Here is a 20,147-nt window from a genome sequence, read left to right on the forward strand (position 1 = left end):
TTTATAAGAATCCAAGAAATACTTGAAATACTTCAAATGTTGGTTTCTTACAAGCATGTAAACACCCACCTGATGCACATGTGGCATGATAAGTAAAAAAAGTTCATTTTCCAAACACCTCTGTGTATTTTACTGAATTAGTTCATAAAACACAAAATAAAAGAATTAAATGTAGCTTTAAGCAGGCATGACAGAAAAAAGCAGAAAGCCATGATGAGAAGAACAAAATGTTGAATGATTTATATCTTTTAGTATCTGTTTAGGAAACACACTAAAAGAACAGCACCTTTAAAACGTTCCTCACCCACCGTTCATATTTTAAGATGAAATGTGCTCCACTATTTGATGAGTGCTTTATACTTTTATTCACTTTTCTAAAGAGTTTTTCATTGCTCAAATGTTTAGACGTAGAAGTCATCCCTGACATGCATGCACACCCACAAATGCCTGTAAGGCATCAAAGTTCATAATAGAAGTGAACATCCTAATATGAAACAGAAAGAATATTAGAGAGGGTACCTATATTCACTTTGGGTCTTCTGGGGCTCTGGAACATATGTTCCGAGCCTCAGTTTCCTCTCTGTCAAGCAAGTGAATCACGCGACATCGCCCTCGCATTAAAACCACGCCATTCAGAAGGCTGTCCAAGCTGAGGCATCCAATTAGGTTCCAGATTGTCCTCCACAAAGCTGTGCGATTGGCTGGTAAGAAAAGATGGGATACAAATAAGGTGGAAAAGGTATGCAGAACTTGCTGATTATCAGTGCTACTTAATTTAGAGAAGAAATGGACTAACTACCCCCAGGTAGCTGCTTGATTTGCATTAAGCCAAGAGGCAGCTGCTAGATTTCCTGAGTCTCTTCATTCTGCAGCTGAGGTATATTCATGACACTACATGTATATCAACCAGAGACCCTGTAGCCCAAAATGACTTCTATAATGCAGTTAGTATTGTGTTTTATTGATGAATTTGGTAAGTCACTTGAAATATAGCCCTCTAGAAAAACAAAAGCTAAAACGGCAATCAGTCCATTCTTCTCTCTTTTCCTTAAACCTTCCTCTCATCACAGTCTGTTGCATTAGTGCCTATGTTGTTATATGCATGGCCTGCTGTTGCCTTTAAAACTATTTAGCCCCATAAAGTACTTGAATAATTGATTGTATAAAATTGCGCTTTTGGAATTTAATAACGTAAAGTTTCTTTTTTAAATCAGTTGAACAGTGTGCATTACACCAAATCAAACCATACATGTATTTAAACAATGCACAAAAAGTGAGATTGCCCACTCAGTGTTTATATATTAATACCTGTGTAAGACATGTGTAAATCATCTGTTGAATGTCTTTGAGGTCTATCAGCATGGTGGAGACTGTCTACAGCATTTAAACAGGGATCTAATCACAGTTACAGGACCATCTTAAAGGCACTAAACATACACATGAGCTCAGTTCAGTCCATCATATAAAAGTGGAGTTGCCCGTCTAAACTTAGTCAACAGAGTAGAGAGATCGTTAAAATGTGACGCCACGTGTTACTCTGACTGAACTGCAGATATTAGTTGATGTGACTGAAGGTGACGTTCATGGATTAATCGTATCCAAAGTGTTATGAGCTGCTATTTATCCATTTAAGCAGACACAGATTTTACACTTGGTCTTTACTAAGAAGTTTCTAAAGTGAAATTCCCAGGTTCTGATTATTATTTCTGTAAAAAGAGTTACGGCATGGATACTTCTACAAGATATTATATAATGATTAATTAACAAGTAAGTGTTATCTTAAAAATGTCAGTTTTAGGGTGAATATCAAACACAATCAAATGAAAATGGTATACCATGAAAGTAGCGAGAAGGGACATGAAATAATTTCTTGACAGCCACAGTACATCCACAGACACATGGCATGTTTCTATACAGTACATAAAGTACATTTATTTATGTGCAGGCTAAATATTGTAAGTATTTTAGTGATGTTATTCTCATTTATAGTTAAAAGAGAGTTGAGCTACTATATCATAAGGTAAACTAGTAACAAAAACTCTAAGCTACTATAATGAAGATGTTACATATCGGTTTTCTGTATTAAATGGTTCTTCAGTCAGGCTGAGAAAAATACATAAAATGCACACAGATTGCTTGTTGAGGCATATTGATTGTATAAACCAATCACTTACATTAAGCATCTCTGTCTCAGGCCTAGTTTAGTATAAGAATGATAAGTTTTTATCTGACAGAGATCATCAGATGTTCCATCCACTTTATGAAAACATATATACAAAGGCACAAGACATACAAACATGTGCAATAAAAATATTAAAGGATAAATGAAGAGCAGGTCAAGACAAATGAACTAGGAGCATGAAAATGGAAGGCAGTGATATGAAACAGATTCACATCTTGTTTAATCTATAGCACCAGTTGATCCCACAGGTTCTGAGATTGAGAAGAGAAAAACATTGCACAAGTCCAGTCTACTGAGGCATGTTCCTTCATTTAAAATCGAAGATCAAGAGCACTCGAAAAGAACATCGTTTACAAAAACAAAAACACTTCTTTATCCAGCCCCTTCAACATGAACAATGAAGCAAAATAGAAGCTGTTGTGATGTTATTCTGCTGCTTGTTCAAAACCCTGTTGAAGGTTGCAGAAAAGGCACTAAGAAAGCCAGATGACAGGACAATAGTGTTCGTCTTCTAAAGACTGTGAAAGCTGGCATTTTCTGAACAGGTTTAGACCTTTACCCAATCCCAGGTAACTTTACTTCACACAGAAGGCAGAGGACAGACACAAAGCTAATAGCCCCCTCCCAAAAATCATAGTATTAACGAATTTAGAAAATGTCACTGACATTTGGTTTGAGAGACACAACTGATGTGTCGTACCAGAGAAATACGAAAAGTCTTTTTTATTACATTAATCAAAAGAAAACACTGGCTGTACCACAGAGCCCTTAGTTTGAGTGGATTTGAGTGGATAATGTGAGCATGTGCACTTTACATTAAGGACAGAATGCAGATTAACCAAGAAAAAAATCTTCATCTTTAATGATAACAGAGCGCATATGTTCTTTTTTTTCTCTTCGGTCTTAAAGACGTTGTTTTTTCATTCGGATCTGGGCAGCGCTGTGAGTGACCTGCTCCCCCTCATTCCAATCCACTCTCCATGTTTGATGTTGCTGTGGTCCCGTTCGCCACAGTGGCTTTTTGGTTGGTGGGCATCTCTCCGTTTCGGCTGAAGTGTGTGTGAAGAGGGGAGTGAGTGGGAGAGGCTACTTGGGGGCGTGGCCCTCTGTTCTGGGGCGGGTTGTCGGAGGAGATGTCCGAGGGAAAGACTCCAAAGCCAGGAGCGGCGCTCTCTTCTCCTCCGCCAACACTCAGACCGGGGTCTGGAGAACCCAGGGAGGGAAACTGCTCTTCCTAGCAAGACACAAAGAAAGAGAGAGAAAAGGAGGGAGAGCGAGGAAGAGGCAAAAATGGACAAATAGTGGAAGGTGGAAAGGAAGAATGTAAGAGGAGAAAAGGACAAATAAGAAGAGCAGAAAAATGAAAAAAGCCATGCCATGAGGGGAAAAGGGACAGAAGTGGTGGTTAGAGAGGAGTACAGTAGTGAGGGAGTACATGAAGAAAAAAAATCATTAGAGGTTTAAAATCAATAAAGATCCAAGCAGACAGAAGTTCAGAAAGTCAGAAGCAAGAAGAAGCAGGCAGGGTCCGAAGAATGAAGAAGAAGAAGGGATCGAATAGATAAGGTCACAAGAGATAGGGGAAGTAGTTGACAGGAAAGAAAAGAGCAGAATGAGTTACACGGCCGAGGTATGGAAAACATCCATAACAATGCTCCGGGGATAAGAAGAAAAAGAACATGAAAGAGAGAGAGGGAGAAAAGGAAAAATGGAGGGATTAAAAATCTGGGGTTGATACACAAGGTCAGACGAGTGGTTCCACTCCCCTCATCTCCTGAAGCTGCACTGTGAGTCAGTAGAGTCATGTAGAGTCTGCATCATTAGCAAGGTTATGTGCTAAAATTACACTAAAGCTGCACATGTACACTGAGAAATATCAGCAGTCGTGGAATTAATCACTGCTTTTTGTAAACCATTGTGTTTCTGGGAGTTCCAAAAAATGCTGATGGTTTTGCTGTACATCAAGTTGTAGCAAACATCAATTTATTATAGTTCTCTTAGATTTAAGTGGTGGATATATTAGAACTTATGAACTATGGGTATGGACTGACTTTAAACCAACTGTTTGTGTATTCACCCATGGTTCTATTCTATTCTATGTCCCGTATACACAAACCTTATGTCTCATGAAGAAATTAATGCATATTTAGAGCAGAATTCACTTTGTACTAAACAGTTAAAATGCTCTGCTTAAGCATGTGGGTGAATCTCCCAAAGAGTTCCACTAGCAATTCTGGTTGCTGATTCTGGAAAGAGGAAGTCAACTATCTGCACCTGCAAAGATGTTCAACTTTTACAAATGGTTGCTGAGGCAAAAGCAGAGATCTGACAAAAGCCCTGAAAGCTGGACACATGATAAGTCACCCCTTTAAAAAATTATGGATCTTGAGAGGCCATTAGACCAATCAGAAAAAGTCTACTGCTCTGTTATAGTTCCTGTAAGTCATGAAACACAGTATGTAGAGGTTAAGGCACTGTTTCACATAATCTCCTTGGTGGAACTTTACAGGCATGAAATATAATAAAAACCAATCTGTGCCAGCATTAAGCATTCCTACATGCTAGTGAAATGACATAAAAATAGTACAAATTTAGTTAAAGCCCTTATTTAGTACAGTCTGGGATGTGCTCTGTTTTTAACTCATTAAATCCTACCTGAGTATACTGTCTCTCAGTGACTAAAATAGATTTAAAGTTTTGGAAATATTAGTTCTCCTGCCCAGGTGTACTGATCTTATAAAAAGCCAAATTAAGTTGTGGATAACTTGCATATATTGTTTGTCTAAAAACACAGGACTCATGTTTTCTGTTTAGGGAGGGTAATGGGGCTAATGCTTTTATAGAACTTATACAGTAAATGGAACAGCTCATCGTGTTTGTCTGAATAGGGTGTTAAGGTTCTGTGTTGACTAAAAAAGACAAACAGTTTTCACATTTAATTCCGATGATTTGGCATTCTGACTTAAACCTTTATTTGTATCCTACCACCACCTAAAGACTGAGGTTAGATCTGTCTTAGTGTTGTTAATGTGTCCACTAGTGCTATGTGGAATACCTGTTTGTGTAGTTAACACTTATTTTAATTTCTTTATTTCAGATAGATACAAGCATGAAAAACCCTTACCTCTCTACCACCAACAGTTTGTGAGTGTAACAGGGAGCTGCACACATTTGTGAGGTTTTAAAGATGCAGAATGCTTAACCATGGTGAAACAATACCCAAAAAAGGGAAATGACCACAGTAAGGTAGTTTACCTTATATTACCAAAATAGGGTAAATGAATTAAAGTATCAACAGAAATGCACAAAAATACACAATCATTGCATCTGATTAAACACACCTGATAAAACTAGTTTCTTGTTAAACAAATAAGCACACATCTTCATGTTGTATGAAATATGATTAAAAGATTGTGCAAACAAATCTAGTTTAGTTGGGCTTAGCAAAAAAGGTATGAGTTAAGGCATTTAATTAAGAAACAACTGAATTAAAGGGGCGGACACACCAAAAACATTATAATTACCTAACTTTTAAATTCATTTGTATATAATGTATTTATTACAGAAGATAAAACATATAAGCATGGCAAGATTTCATGGTTCACATACTTATTCATGTTTATTGAAGAATGAGGGGATAATAGGTCTAGATGATAAAAGGTGAAAGCTTACCGGTGGATCTGAGTGTGTATGTGTGCTGAAAAACTTCAGAAATGTGACATAACAGAACAAAAATCTGTAAATAATTATGTACTCACTTGTTTAAATGGTGATTTGTATCAAAAGCCCAGATCTTGCACAATAAAAATGATATCTCAATTCAGACTGTTACATTAGCAAGTACAGCATGTTGCTAACATAGCCCAGTCTGAATCAGAGTACTTCCAAATACATACATTACTGCAATTTACTATCTCCAAACAACAAGGACAGTTTAACAGAACGAAGAAATAGTTTTCTCTTCTCAATCAGAACCTTGGACATAATGTTTAAGAATGAAAGGAACTGAGGAATTTACACATGAGCTTAAGTGTAGGAACTACAGGTAACACTAAAACAAGAAGCTGGTTAATGAAGACAACAGGAGTGAAGGATGTATCTCTGTCAGAGCCGGCTTAAATCAGCATATTGTTATTAGGAGGGATCCTAATTACTACCTATACAAGGGTTAGTAATTTAGACAAAGGTCTCCACAGGTGTCATCTTCTGTGACAGGAAACTGATGTTCTCAGCTTGATCTGGAACAGTATGTGTGTAAATAAAGTAAAACCTCTATATTTTATTTTATATTTAGGTGTTTGTAGAGCTCAGAAAATCATATGTACTTAAATTAATTCTATTAAGTAACACAATTAAATCCTTAAATGACACAAAGCTAAACATCTTAAATGTGACCGACAGCGCTGAGATCTCTTCTGAAGAACTAGAATGTGGGAGGAAGATTAAGCCATAAACACTGAACTTCTCACCACTTAAAAAAACACAACAGCTCATCACTTACACCAACAACACAGCGTAAAGAACCACAAAGTACAAGAAATAAAACCACAACACTGACAAACCCACACACATACACACATGCAAAAAGATCATCGACCCAGTCAGGGCAGAACGAAAAGACAGATACGGAGATTTCCCAGAAGTCCCATCATCTAGTTCAGACAGCATTGGTGAAGAACATGACGGGGTAATGAAACAGTTTCCCCCCTTACATAATAGCACATGCCCTGTGATTGCATGTGTGTTTGTATTTATGTATGCTGCAGTGGTGGAGAAGAAGTAATTATACTTATTTTGTTGTAATTTTTAGCACTGTGTAGTTTTTGCTCCAGTTACAATTCAAAACCCTAAAATCTTTGACTATTATATTATTGTACAAGAATATTTTAAAGCATACATTTATTGGTACATTTGTGACTAATACATTCCAAACCGCTGAGCTATGACTGCCATATAATGTTTTTTGTTCTAGCAAAGTTGTAGAAACTATTGCATGTATATATTATATGCTAGATAAAAAAAACTAATTCTACTTACACTCTCTCACATCCTTTATTACAAACTCTTATCAGGCTCATTTAAAACCTGTGTGAATAAAATCTCTCACTCTCCTCTGCCATGCTTTCTTAATTCTTAAGTAAATAAAACCTTTTTAAAATAAGGAGTTTCTGGTTGAACTACTTTCTAAACCAAGTGTCGGCATTAATAAAGATCAATTAAGTAAATGAGTAAAGACATTTTGAATATGCACATCGCTTTGTTTAAATCTCCTTTTTTGAGCACTTCCATCACTGATTTGTATGTTTAAATGTGGGTGAGTGTGCACATGTATGCATCAATAAGGATAAAAAAGTGCATGCAGTGCATGCCATTGTTACAAAAATGACAGAAATGCACAACACAGATGATAGAAACCACCACGATAACACTAAATGAATGGAATGAGATGGTGAATCTTTAAAAAAGTTACTCAATTCAGTAAACTGAAATATTTAGTAGTTAGGTTAACACTTTAAGATACTGTATAAATAATATGCACACATAAGGGTAGCATTTAAATTTACCCTTAGTTTGTAAACTTAAACTCAACATTCTCACTTTCATGAATTTATACACTAGTGATCTAGTTTATACCCTTTATATTAGGTTACTTTAAGTACAAATGAAACACACACACATGTTGGGCGTGGGTGGGAGGGAATGGGTGGCTCACACTCAGCTGCTTCATTACCTGTGCATTCGAGGAGGGACGGGAGCAAGACGGGGCTGCACTAGGATGGACTGCCGCCTCCCCTAAGAGAAATCACCGTATCTCATCAAAACGACAAGAGCCAATGAAAGAAAGCGAGACAGAGTGAAGGCAGAGGAGAAGGTGTGTGGTGTGCCAGTGAGTGTGGGGGCTGCAGTGTGACAGTGGAGGTGTAGGGTATACCAGGGGGTGTGCCGGGGGAACGTGGTATGTCAGTGGAGGTGTACCAGCAGGTGGGTGGGACGGGCCAGCTGGTCTGTAGGGTGTAACAATCGGCATATTGGGTGTGCCAGTGAGGATGTGTGTGGGTGTCTCTGTGTGAGTGTGCTTCTGGATAAGTGAGGTTTTAACAGTAAGATGTGGGGTTTGCTAGTGGGTGTGTGTATGTGAGTACGTGTAGATGTGTTTTTGGGTACACACCATCAGCTATAAGTATAGTTTATGTTTGGAGATGAGTTAGTATTGAATTTTACACACACACATGAACACACATATATAAATACACGGACAACATTTCAGACATACCAGTTTCAGATAATTGACAGCAATACACACACAACACAGAAATACATATTGATAAAAGCACATCTGTAGGAAAAAAAAACATTTATTAACTCAGTCACGATAATAAATAAATAAAATTGTCATTCTAGAGTATCAGCCAGCATGCTGCAGAAAACTAAAAGTAGAATAAAGATCAGGCATCATGTCCACAGTACCGCCTACTGGCATCCACTACTATCCGAAAGTAAGGCATCACTATTAAATCTTTTAGGAATGGTGCAATGCAAAGAAGGAATTATCATTTATTTACATGGGAAAAGTGAGCATTCCCAGACCTAAAGAATGACCTACCAGAACATATAAAACCTAAAATAACACTAACATATAAAAGCAGAAATAATATGATCAGTACACAGTCTACGCTGCTGGTAACAGCAGTGCTCATAAGTTCCGGGGGGTTGGATCCCAATCTGGACTCACAAATACAAAAGGTGCAGGGTGTTATGGGAACCTAGCCATTGGTAAGACATGTCAGTGCACTGATCCCATGCCCCGATGTACAGGAGGGTTGCGTCAGGAAGGGCTGTGCCAAATCTTTCATGTAGTTTCACGTTTAACTGTTTGATAAAAACAAGAACTAAACAATAATCTAGCTTTTCAGTATTGTACTAATGTGGGTCTGTCATAAAAGCAAAGTCGCATAATACGAACTCTCGAAAAGCGGTGGATACCTGTAATGTAGTGGTATCAAATACAGCTACTAATAAAATTTTACACACAAAGCCATGCTATAAACTCCACATGCCATCAACCCGCCCTAGAATTCGAGAAGAGCACAGTAAACAGCTGATGGAAAAAAAAAAGCCATTTCTGTAAGAGTAGTCAAGAAAATACAAACACAACCGTAATACTACACGTCTAATGCAGGCAAATATGGTAAATACATACATTCATGTTCAAAAGTAGCATTTATGTTGAGACAATTTATGAAAACAGCAGGAATTAAGGGAGATAAAACTTATTTTGATAATAGTGTCACACAAACACACACACACAGTCTGTTTCATTCACGTATCTCAAGGTTAAATGGATCTGACTGCAGACAAACGCTGATAGGCTTGATGATTTGTGTAAGAAAACAATGATCGCGATCATGATAAAAATGCAGTCAGGCTTTAGGCTGTGATGACCACATTGTTTGACATTCTTTGGATTTCATACTTTCCTGAACCACACCATACCATCTACATGCCACCATACTTTGTGTCACACCCGAGCACCCACTAGATGGAGCCCACAACTAGAGTAACAGTGCAGGAACTCAACGTCAGCTCCTAAGATAAAACCTGAAACCCTGAACCAGTCGCCAGTAAATTGCACCTGTGCCCTGTTTGTTGAATCCAGTTTAGAAAATAAATATGTATTCATTCTAATATATTACATTTGTCATTTTATTTAACGTTTACCACCACTTTTTCCTGGGCAGGATCACAGCTGCCCGGCTTTCCCGGAATAACTGAGCACAACGCAGTAACACAACCAAGACACTAACAGGAATCTATCGCAAAGCCCCATGTCTGTGTATAGATGCCTGTCCAGCCGATAGCACCACTTAGGATTCAAACCCTGAATCAAGCGAGCGAGTGTAATTTACCTCTTCTGCACCCAAGTGTCTATTGTTGTATGTACTTTCCAATATGTATAAACATGCACAGTACAATATAACTCTTTTCTGTATGCTTGGAAGGTGGGCTCAGAGCACAGGGTCAGCAATTATTTGGCAGCTCTGACACCTCTAGGGTTAGGGGCCTTGCTTAAGGGCCCAACAGTGGCTGAGAAAAACTGGACCCTTCTGAAACAATCTGTGAGTCTTCTCTGCCAAAGCTGCAACTGTTTTGTGAGCCCAAAAGCTAACGGCCTTCAATAGATTTTCTTAAACATCAAGCATGAGCTCTCTAGTCAAAACCAAGGAGCTGATCACCATGGCAACCTGTCTAGACATCTCATCTGAGAACTGAGAGACTTGGCAAATGTCTTTTCCCAGAAAGCTTCCTCCACACTCCAACCAGACCTTCTTGTCCCATAATCCAGGCACAGGTACGTCCCCAAAGCTGGAGCTACCGCAGCTGTTTCAATCTGCAGTAGAGGAACGACGCTGATGAATTCCATTGCTTACTGTGAGAATGTAAAGGGTCGTCGCATCTTTATTCTCAGTGGGTGTGGTTGCATTATACCCTGCTACATCTGGCCCTTCAACATTGTGTAAAATGTTAATAATGTGATTTATTAGCTAGAAGTGATTCAGTCCCTCTGGGTGTGTGTCCAGTTTCTTGCCCCCTTTAAATCTGTTTCTACTTTGTTGGCTTCTTCTGCCTTTTTCTGTGCGTCATTGTATGAAGCCAAATGCATAGTCTAAAGTTTTTATTTCAGTTTAACTAACTGAGGCTTTTAAAAATTGGCAAATGTTGCAACTGCCTGAAGTAAAGGCTTTCACCTTCTTTATTAAGCATGTTGTGATTAACTACCCAAAGTAAATGGCATTTGGGGTGGCACAGCGGTTTATTGCGCTAGCCCCTCACCACTGAGGTACAGATTAGAATCTCAGCATTGCTATCTGCTGCCCAGGTGTCTACACAAACCTGATTAGCTATGTGATAGACTGGTGCAGGACACCTGTACTGGCTTGTGCCCAGTGTTTCCCACTGCAACCAGACCTGCAGCAGCCCTGACCAGGATGAAGCGGTTGATGAAAATGGTGTGATGGTTGTACAAGCACATATAAACTTAATTTATTGTGTCATTCCTGAGGTTTGTTTGTATCTTTGTGTCTCCTGAGGTTTTTTGTTTTTCTCTATTGAGACTGTTTCCACTTTGAGAATGTTAAATGTTCTACAAAGCATTTGTTTAAATTGTGGACATAATTTGAGGTCTAGTGGTGTTTAGGTTGATTATGTAGCTATGTGAGCTACAGAAATCTGCTTATTTTAAGTGTGTAGAACATTGCAAGTACAAATCTGTCAACTATCATGAAAAATCACCAAATATAAGAATTTAAAATGATAGGAAGAACATTACTTTTGTGCTTTTATCTTTTATCATGGATTAAACAAGACATTGTATCTAAATGGCTTCCCAAGGATTAAGTCTAAATGGCTCTTGAGTAATGGTTAGGCAAATCTAAACATAATGAACAAACTGTTCTTAAACCTCATTTCTTAAACCCAAATGGCATCATTTATAGTTTGTGGTTTTTTATCTAGCACAAACACAGTGTTGAGATGAGAAACTCTTATTGCAAATCTTTGGGTGTGCAGAGATCCAATATTATAGACCTATTTTGCCAACTGAGCTCTACCCAAAACTTCACTGCAAACATTCTCTCTCTCTCAACTCTTGATAAGTCTCTGCTCCAGCTAATCCATCCACCTTTTGGGTAAGATCTCTGCTGAATGGTAAAGCAACAGAATTGTTAAACTGCACAAGTGCATACTGGGGGATTTGAATACAATATAATCTTGTCCATTTGCCCAAGTCTACACATTAAATTATTTAAAATTAAAACATTCAGATTATACTATATGCTGGACAAAAATGTAAAAATGTCGCCCAATATTGTAAGTCAGAAGCTACTTAGATTTATTTACCTCAATTTTGTATTTTACATATCAGATTAAGGTGCAATAGGTGAAGCTTTACATATTAAAAGTAAAAATGTATTATTTCACACAGCTTGTATAGAACAGGAATACTCTCATGATACTCTGATGGTAGAACACCCCCCCCCCCCCCCCCCCCCCCAACAAATCCTGAATTAATACTGTTATATACTAAAGTAATTAAAGTATAAAATGCCTTTTGATATTCAAAATGATTTACGAACTAGAAAATAAACATAATTATTTTAACTGATATGTGAGGAGATGGTAGCATGTTGCTTGAAATCAAAAGCATAGGTCTTTAAGCAAAATGCTTGATGGTTAAAGATAAACCGATGGAATCATATGAGTTTAAACATGATGTAGAGCACATTCTCTTGGTGCCAGAGACAACTAACGTACTCAGCCCAAAAGAAATTAGGTTTGCCCTGAATACAGCACATAGACGCTCAATCAAAACTGTAATGTGGCAACAATGTCACGGTCAAGTCCTCTATAAGACTTAATTCTCACATATCTGTGACATTTGAGGGGCAAAATAGAACAACGAAGACTTAGTGATGTTGCACAGACCTGTCTGCAATCCAATAATTGTTGTTAAATTCAATCAATGATTCATTTAGATTTAGATTTATTTATCTGAGCAATTTAACTGCACAATTACAAACATTTAATAAAATATTTGGAATACTGTATTTTGTCCTTCATCGAATAAAAACAACAAAAACTACTATTTTCTCTGTCCATTCATTTTTAAAAGATTGAATGTTTTAAAAATGATGTTTTTCATACTGTGATTACAAAACATTACAGTTTTGTGTTTTTGCAAATCCCCACACATCATATACAAGCCCCATCTACCAAACCAACCAGAGTAACATCTGAATTCTGCCTACCGATGTTCACATGGGCAGTATTAACTTTTCACTACACATGGCAACTCTAAGGTACTTTCTTAAACAAAATATTCTCATTATGTATGCTGCCATACTCTTTCATTGTCAGCCAATTGACTTTGTTTGGTCACAATGATGAAGCTTGAAATGATCCAAAGCAACATGACACTAGATTGCATGTACATGAATTGACAACCTTCACATAGAATCCAGCCATGACTCAACCCGGATGCAAATGTGTTTCACGGCCACAAAAAGATCAATAAGGATGCAAATAAGTCATTTCATTAAGGCTACACAAGCCCAAAAACTGACGAGCAGGGCAAACCAACATACAGACAATCCAATACCAACAGATGTACTGACACGCAGACATTAGAACAAACTGGACACGGCAGAGAGAATCTTCATGTAATAGAAATAGGAATAGAAAATAGAAAGAGAAAGCAAGAAGAGAGAAAGCAGAAATAGAAAAACTGACCTGATCTGCAAACATTCTGGCTTTATGCTCAGTTGCTGCCCCAACCCTCAACTCATCCTCCACTGCCATGAGTCTTCATGTAAGATGGAGAGATAAAGACAAAATTATAATTATTATTAGCAATACTCATGAATAATAAAGATATTTAGAAAGTGAAACTGCACACTTTCATGTCCCATTTTTATTTAAACACCATTCACTCAGTAGCTGAACTGTGCATTTGTCGTGCACCAGGGCCTAACTACTAATGTGTTTTTTGTTCTCTTGTAAAATTTGACAGTATTTTGAGAGAGCTGTCTATATGTGAATAGTGGGATTTTAATTACCATGCACATCTTGTGAATTGTGTTTTATCATCCCTGTGGAGAAACTTTGATTATATGAGAACTTGGAGATGCACCGTGCGAGCAGAGACACGACTGGCTAGCACCAGTATATCATGTGATTTTAGTTTAATATTCTAAAATGCATTCGGGTCAGGTGTATTTTTTAATATTAAAAATAATATTATATATATATTATAAAATATTATATTATATAATATATTTGTGCTTCTCTATCATTCACAGTTTATCCACCTGAAATAAATTTGCAGAATAAAATGAAAAATGGACAAATGAAAGAATGAACACATACACACATACATGTGTGAGAGATGTGGGAAAGAAAACAGTCACAAGTTTGATGCAGTACAATAACATGTAGTGTTTATTTAGACTGGCATGCATGTGTCCTGCACATTAGAAAGATTAAAAACTGGGCAAATAAGAGAATCCACAAAAACTGTTTTAAACAATGATATTTTATATTTTATTCCACAGGATACTGCATTATATGGCTTTACAAAACAGTAAGGAACAGATAAAAGAGCAACAGACAAAACAAGTAAATTAAAAAAAGCATGGAGACAATACATGAAGTACAATACAAACACAAACATACTTCACAGGTCTTCACAACAAAACAATGATTTACTTAATTAAGCTCAGATATGAGCTGTTAAAAGTAATGTCGAGTAAGGCTTGCTTCTCTCAGCACAATAATTCATTTTATCCCAGCACCCCAACAAAACTAAACATTGTAAACAGTCTAACAAATATAAATGTAATTAAAGTTTAAATAATATGTTTTAATTGCACAAAAATAAATAACTGTGTAACACACATTACTAAATATATATATATATATATATATATACTGTGTATATATATATAAATAATATACAGTACATTTAGGAAGTATTTAGACTTGACTTTATTGTTGATTTGATTTTGACAGGATATAATTACTAATCTTAATGAATCAGCCATGATGACAAACTGGTTCTTACTACCCTGACCAAGGTTCTTCTTGCCTGGATGCCTATTTTTGTCGGACGGCCAACTTCAAAGTTGTGCCAAGCTTCCTTTATTTTACAATTATTAAAGCAAACAGGATGCACTTGACCACAGTTTGGAGTGCCACAGCAGCAATATGTCTGAATATTTTTTTATTGTTAATTAATTACAACTACAGTTAATTACTCTACAAAGCATGTTTTCACCTCATCGTGTGTGATTGTTTATGTTGCTAAGTAAAACTTTTAAAAAGTCAAGGGGTCTGAATACTTGAATCCAGTCTATGATATGGCTAATAGATTAACAAACATGAACTTAAATATAACAAAGTAAAGAATAAAGCAATATTAGAATATTTTAAAGAAATCTTTTAAAAGCGCAGAGCAATTATAGTTTGAAAACAAGTATTGCATTAATAATACAAGTAAAAAAGTTACAGTGGTAATGGGGCCCCTGGTGGCTGCCTGGCTTTAAACAGCTGTTTATGTTGTTTATTAGGTAGAGCCAGCTCTGTATAAGGCTTAATTTTTGCACAGTGTAGGAATAAAATAGACAATATTGTATATTGTATATATATACTCAGAACATTAAATGTAAGTTATATAATACTACATGTGTTAAAAATTTCTATAGCAAATTAACATTTAAAAACATACAGTAAACTCACATTCTTTTTTTCCTCGGACAAACGTGTAACCATGTAATTAAATTCCTTCAATAATTGCTGTTTTAAATCACCATAAACATTAATCATATAAATGTATTCACATAACTCTTATATCCTCGTATACATGATATAATGTAGCTGCTCCCTCTGTAATATCTCCAATACTTTTTTCAACAACAGATTAGTTGGACTTTCGTTCTTTTTTATCAGGTGTAAATCGATCGAAGTCCTTTACAATAACTACAAGATGAATTTGGTGTATTTGATTCCTGAAGTACTTTCTCACAGTGAAACATCCATTCACCATGTCTACAAACATTAGGCAGTACAGACAAAGACAGTCAGACACAACAGCATGTGTTTTATTGCAAGGTTTGAGAGCTGCTAATGAAATGGACATAGACATATGACAGAACATATGACAGCTGAAAAATAAATACTATAAATCACCATGATACCTCAGATAAACCTTAAAAGATTTTCCAAAAAACATATTCAAAGGAAAGCCTATTAATGCTGCCTAAATTATTATGGAAAACAAACTCTCCCTCTACAAACATGCAGGACTTCCCCTCACTCATTCTTATATACTGTACCTCATTCTTTAATTACTGATAGCATAATTAGTAAAAGTGCCTTTTAAACTCTAGACTTTAATGTTTACTTTATTTTAAAAATACAGCCTCAGGTATAAACCTGTTTACTTAAGCTTCACTTTATTCACTCAAGGTAAGTAATTGTATGAGTGTTTTCACCCTGTATCTTCATTCCTGGAGGAGACTGAAAGAGCGATGTGCTCTAGGTTACCAGGAATCAAACCCTGTATGGTGCCACTATTTCACCACAAAAGAAACACGATTTATTATTTATTTAAACTAAAAGTCAGTTTCAGTATTACTTTATGGATAGTAGAATTTGTAGATTTGTAGAAATAGCTGGCATTTATTTATTTTGAGAGAAAAATAAATCATATAATCATGTAATATTAAATTATATTTTATATATTCTAATCATAAACTATTACAATGGGTAGAACAATAATTTAGAAAATATTTGATATATTTTAAGATTAAAAAATAACTCTCAATATCAGTTTCTATTTATGTTCACTTATTACAGTTTATTAAATCTAATGCATTGTCTTTGCATAAAACTTATACTAAAACTAAATTTGGCATTGTGAATAAATAATCCTATTAATGAATACATTGTGCCAGCACTGTTTCATACATTGCTTTTCATGCTACCTAAAATACAATTGTAAATCAGTATACTTGCCCTCTCACATTATTTCGACGTTCCAGTGTTTTACCTTTACAAGACCCTTTTATTACCTGTCAATTATTCCTTTTATTTGGGAGTCCTTCTCCAGCTGCTGTTGCATCAGCCTCCTCTCACTGTCATCCAGGCGACTCTGGTACTGTAGCAGGATCTTGTTGGTCTGCTGCTCCTGAGTGAGTAGCCTCCTCTCATACTCCTCCAGCTTTCGATGGGACATCATCAGCCGCGCCTTCAGAGATTGAATCTCCTCCTCATATTCACGCACCTGAAAGACGAGGACAATAGATCAACCTTACAAGATGGACCAGTATTCTGTAATAATCACACCAAAATACACCACTGGTCAAAAGTGTTAGAGCACCCAAATTTTCCAATATTTTATTAATAATCCAGCAGTTCAGGGCACAGTTCTGAAAACATACAAAGGTAAGCAGTAAACTGCCAAAAGTCATTAATGAACAACCTACAGCTGCTCCTCAACGAAAAATAGGCAAAGTGTTTCTAACCCTTAAAGATGTAGGTCTTTTCTATATAGAAACTGTGATGAAAGCCAAGGTGTCAGTAAGTACAGTTTCATATGACATCAAAAGGCACTTGGAAACTGGGACATGTGCTCTAACTGAGCCAGAGGCGAAGTTCCTGAAACTCTACAGCTTGTATGATAAAAGGCTCACAAAATAACTTTAAGTACAGCTAAACAACTATGTTTGTTGTGTTGGTTGCCCCAAGCCATGGCTTAAACATAGCAGTAGTTAATGGTAATGTCTTTCCCTAATGCAATTTTACCTAAAAATTTACTGCTTGTTTTCTACTTGGAGGCTAAGTGTATTGCAGAGTCAAAATCCTGGAAAGAACCATTTCCTGGTAATTACCAGGTTGGTTTAAGTGCGCCACTTTTTGAAACATGAGCACGGTAAATTACCCAAATTATCTAAAAAGACAAACAGAAATAAACAAGCTGTTGGCTAATTGTACCTAAATCAGAATTCTTCATTAAGTAACTGGCATATATAAACAAACATAGTCTTTTACATTGATGACAATGTGTAATAAATGCATTCCTGTAATATATGGTTTTAAGCCATGGTGGAATTGTGGTTTGCAACCACTGGTTTTCTTTTAAGCCCTATTATTACTGTACTGTACTGTCTTGCACTTTTTGTTCTATGTTGCACCTTGGACCTGGAGGAACGTTGTTTCATTTCAATATGTACTTGTACAGTATATAGCTGAAATGACAATAAACCTTTGACAAATGACAAATGATGTATATCACTGCACCAAAAACATGGGCTAAATTGGTACAGGGAGGAAATTAAAAGTGGTTTTGTAAACATTATCAGACACTTTTAAAACTTAATGTATTACTGAGGCTCTGACTTGAGGTGACTGAACTACATTGATCTAAGCTGCTTGCACCTCCTACCTGACCTGTAGGTAGGTATTCAGGTGTTTTAAGAATTTGTTGACCATGTAGTTTTAGTGTGTTAAAGTGAAAATCAGGTGTCCCATCTTACATACAGAAACTCTAAAATAAAATTAGTCTCTAACAGCAAAAAGTCAGAATAAGTTTAATGGTAAGTTATAAAAGCTGGTAAATGTTGATTGCACAGTAAGAGCAGTTCTATTGTCCTGTTCATGCAAGTGAGGTGAATTGGAGATACAAAATTGTCCACGACTGTGTTCGATATAACCTTGAGAAGTGATGAACCTTGTGTAACGATTAACTACCATGTGTCTGTCATGAATGTAACCAAAGAGTGTAAAACATGACGTTAAAATCCTAATAAATAAATAAATAAAATATTGTCCTGTTAAGTTTAATAACTTCAAATTACTTCAAAGTTCATTCCATTCATCTGTATCATTTCAATAATTCATAGACAAGCCCAAAACACCATCTGTTGTGGAGGTGACAGATTTGACTTCCATTTCCTTTAACACCTGCTCTGTGGTACTAGGAAGCATGATGCAGACCATTTGGTGACTAATTTATTTCGCAGCCTGCTCTCTCAGCACAATGTATTCAATAGACAAAAAATCAACACTGATTCAGAATCTACTTGAACCCTGGGTTATTATCACTGACTTACTTGTTTAGTGTGAAGGAACTTTGGTGGCCTGCACTGAGCCCTGACCTCAAACTTACTGACCATCTTTAGGACACCTTTTTAAATGTAAAAGTAAAAGTAAGTCAGACAGTCAAAATGTTCCTAAATGTTCCTGTTGTAGCAGGACTCTAGGCTGCTATCAGATAAACACCACTGACAGGATACCAGTCCTGTTCAGTTAAGTAGCTAATATAACAATTAAGCTTCACAGTTTTGTTATAGCTTACTTAATTAATGCAAGTTACTACTCTCTCTGTGTGTGTGTGTGTGTGTGTGTGTGTGTTTGGTGCTGTTTAACTTAATCTCAGCTCAGTGTCTTAGTCACTCAGGAAAATGCAAACTGCAGGCAGATGGAAGTCAGTTCCTAACAACAGAGCTGATACATATGGTGCAAACGCAGAGCCAGCAAAATATTCTGTGTTTACTAAAAAACTGCACTGAAATTTTTTCCATCTCTGATATTCTGACAGTAAATCTTAAAAAAATGTATAGGCTCCAAAATGGAAGAGAGAAACACACCCTATCTAAACGTGACTCGTCCATGCTTTTGGAGTACTCCTTCAGCTTGTATTCCTCTCTCTCTATGCGAGAACTCTCAATGTCAGCAGACAGGTGTGGCATGTTGGACACCCAAGCAACCGTCCTTTCTGAAGCAGGGGTGAGTGGGTTTAGGGTGTTGGGAGATGAGCCCTGAAAAGAGAGAAAATATTTTAAAATAATAATAATAATAATAATAATAAAAGGATCTTGTTTAAGTTATTTATTTGCATTTTGCTCTACAACAATATTGCCAATTTTTAAAAACTATAGGCCACGTTTACAAAAAGAAGCACCAAGTTCACCTATTTTGGTACTGTATACTTTAATATAGTATATATCTCCAAAATAATAAAAACGTCTGAATGTGCAATGATGCAAAAATAATTCTAATATTTGAAATATGTTTTTAAACGGTCTGAAACTTAGTGTGAAAATTATGCAACAACAAAAGCAAGGAAAAAGCAGCCAATTACCTTTTCACTGTATATTTAAATCATTTAATTCTTCAAGAGATAGCTATGTAAATATAGTTACAGTCGAGGGTCTGTAATGTGTCAAATTTATGTCATTTTAAATTATATAAGGTGGCACACGGGTAAAATAGACTATCCCAGTATGTCTGAAGGTGTGGCCGACCAGCCTAGCCATTGAAAGGTGCCCTTGTCAGTGCGCTCTTAAAATATTCAATACATTTGAATAGTTAAAATAGTTTTTTCTCTGCTGCTCTGCTCAGCTCTGTGTCT

The 20,147-nt window shown here is 36.4% G+C and overlaps 1 protein-coding gene across 8 annotated transcripts in view; it reads right to left on the reverse strand.

Moving 5' to 3' along the window:
• Nucleotides 1-237: 237 nt before the first annotated feature.
• syngap1b (synaptic Ras GTPase activating protein 1b) overlaps nt 238-20,147 on the reverse strand; it is an 86,930-nt gene continuing 67,020 nt past the window's right edge. For 4 of the 8 annotated variants that reach the window (XM_062986104.1, XM_062986103.1, XM_062986102.1 and 1 more), the window contains 4 exons: nt 19,384-19,554; nt 16,807-17,018; nt 13,469-13,541; nt 3,017-3,416 (listed from right to left, as the gene is read on the reverse strand). In XM_062986104.1, the coding sequence (XP_062842174.1) occupies nt 3,144-3,416; nt 13,469-13,541; nt 16,807-17,018; nt 19,384-19,554 (729 nt within the window). In that variant the 3' untranslated portion in view covers nt 3,017-3,143. Of the gene's footprint in view, nt 702-3,016; nt 3,417-7,913; nt 7,976-13,468; nt 13,542-16,806; nt 17,019-18,844; nt 18,921-19,383; nt 19,555-20,147 lie in introns of those variants that run through there. The other 4 variants (XM_062986105.1, XM_062986106.1, XR_010007449.1 and 1 more) reach the window with 4 other exon arrangements.

Source organism: Trichomycterus rosablanca, chromosome 23 (assembly GCF_030014385.1).
Source record: "Trichomycterus rosablanca isolate fTriRos1 chromosome 23, fTriRos1.hap1, whole genome shotgun sequence".
NCBI classification, from domain to species: domain Eukaryota; kingdom Metazoa; phylum Chordata; class Actinopteri; order Siluriformes; family Trichomycteridae; genus Trichomycterus; species Trichomycterus rosablanca.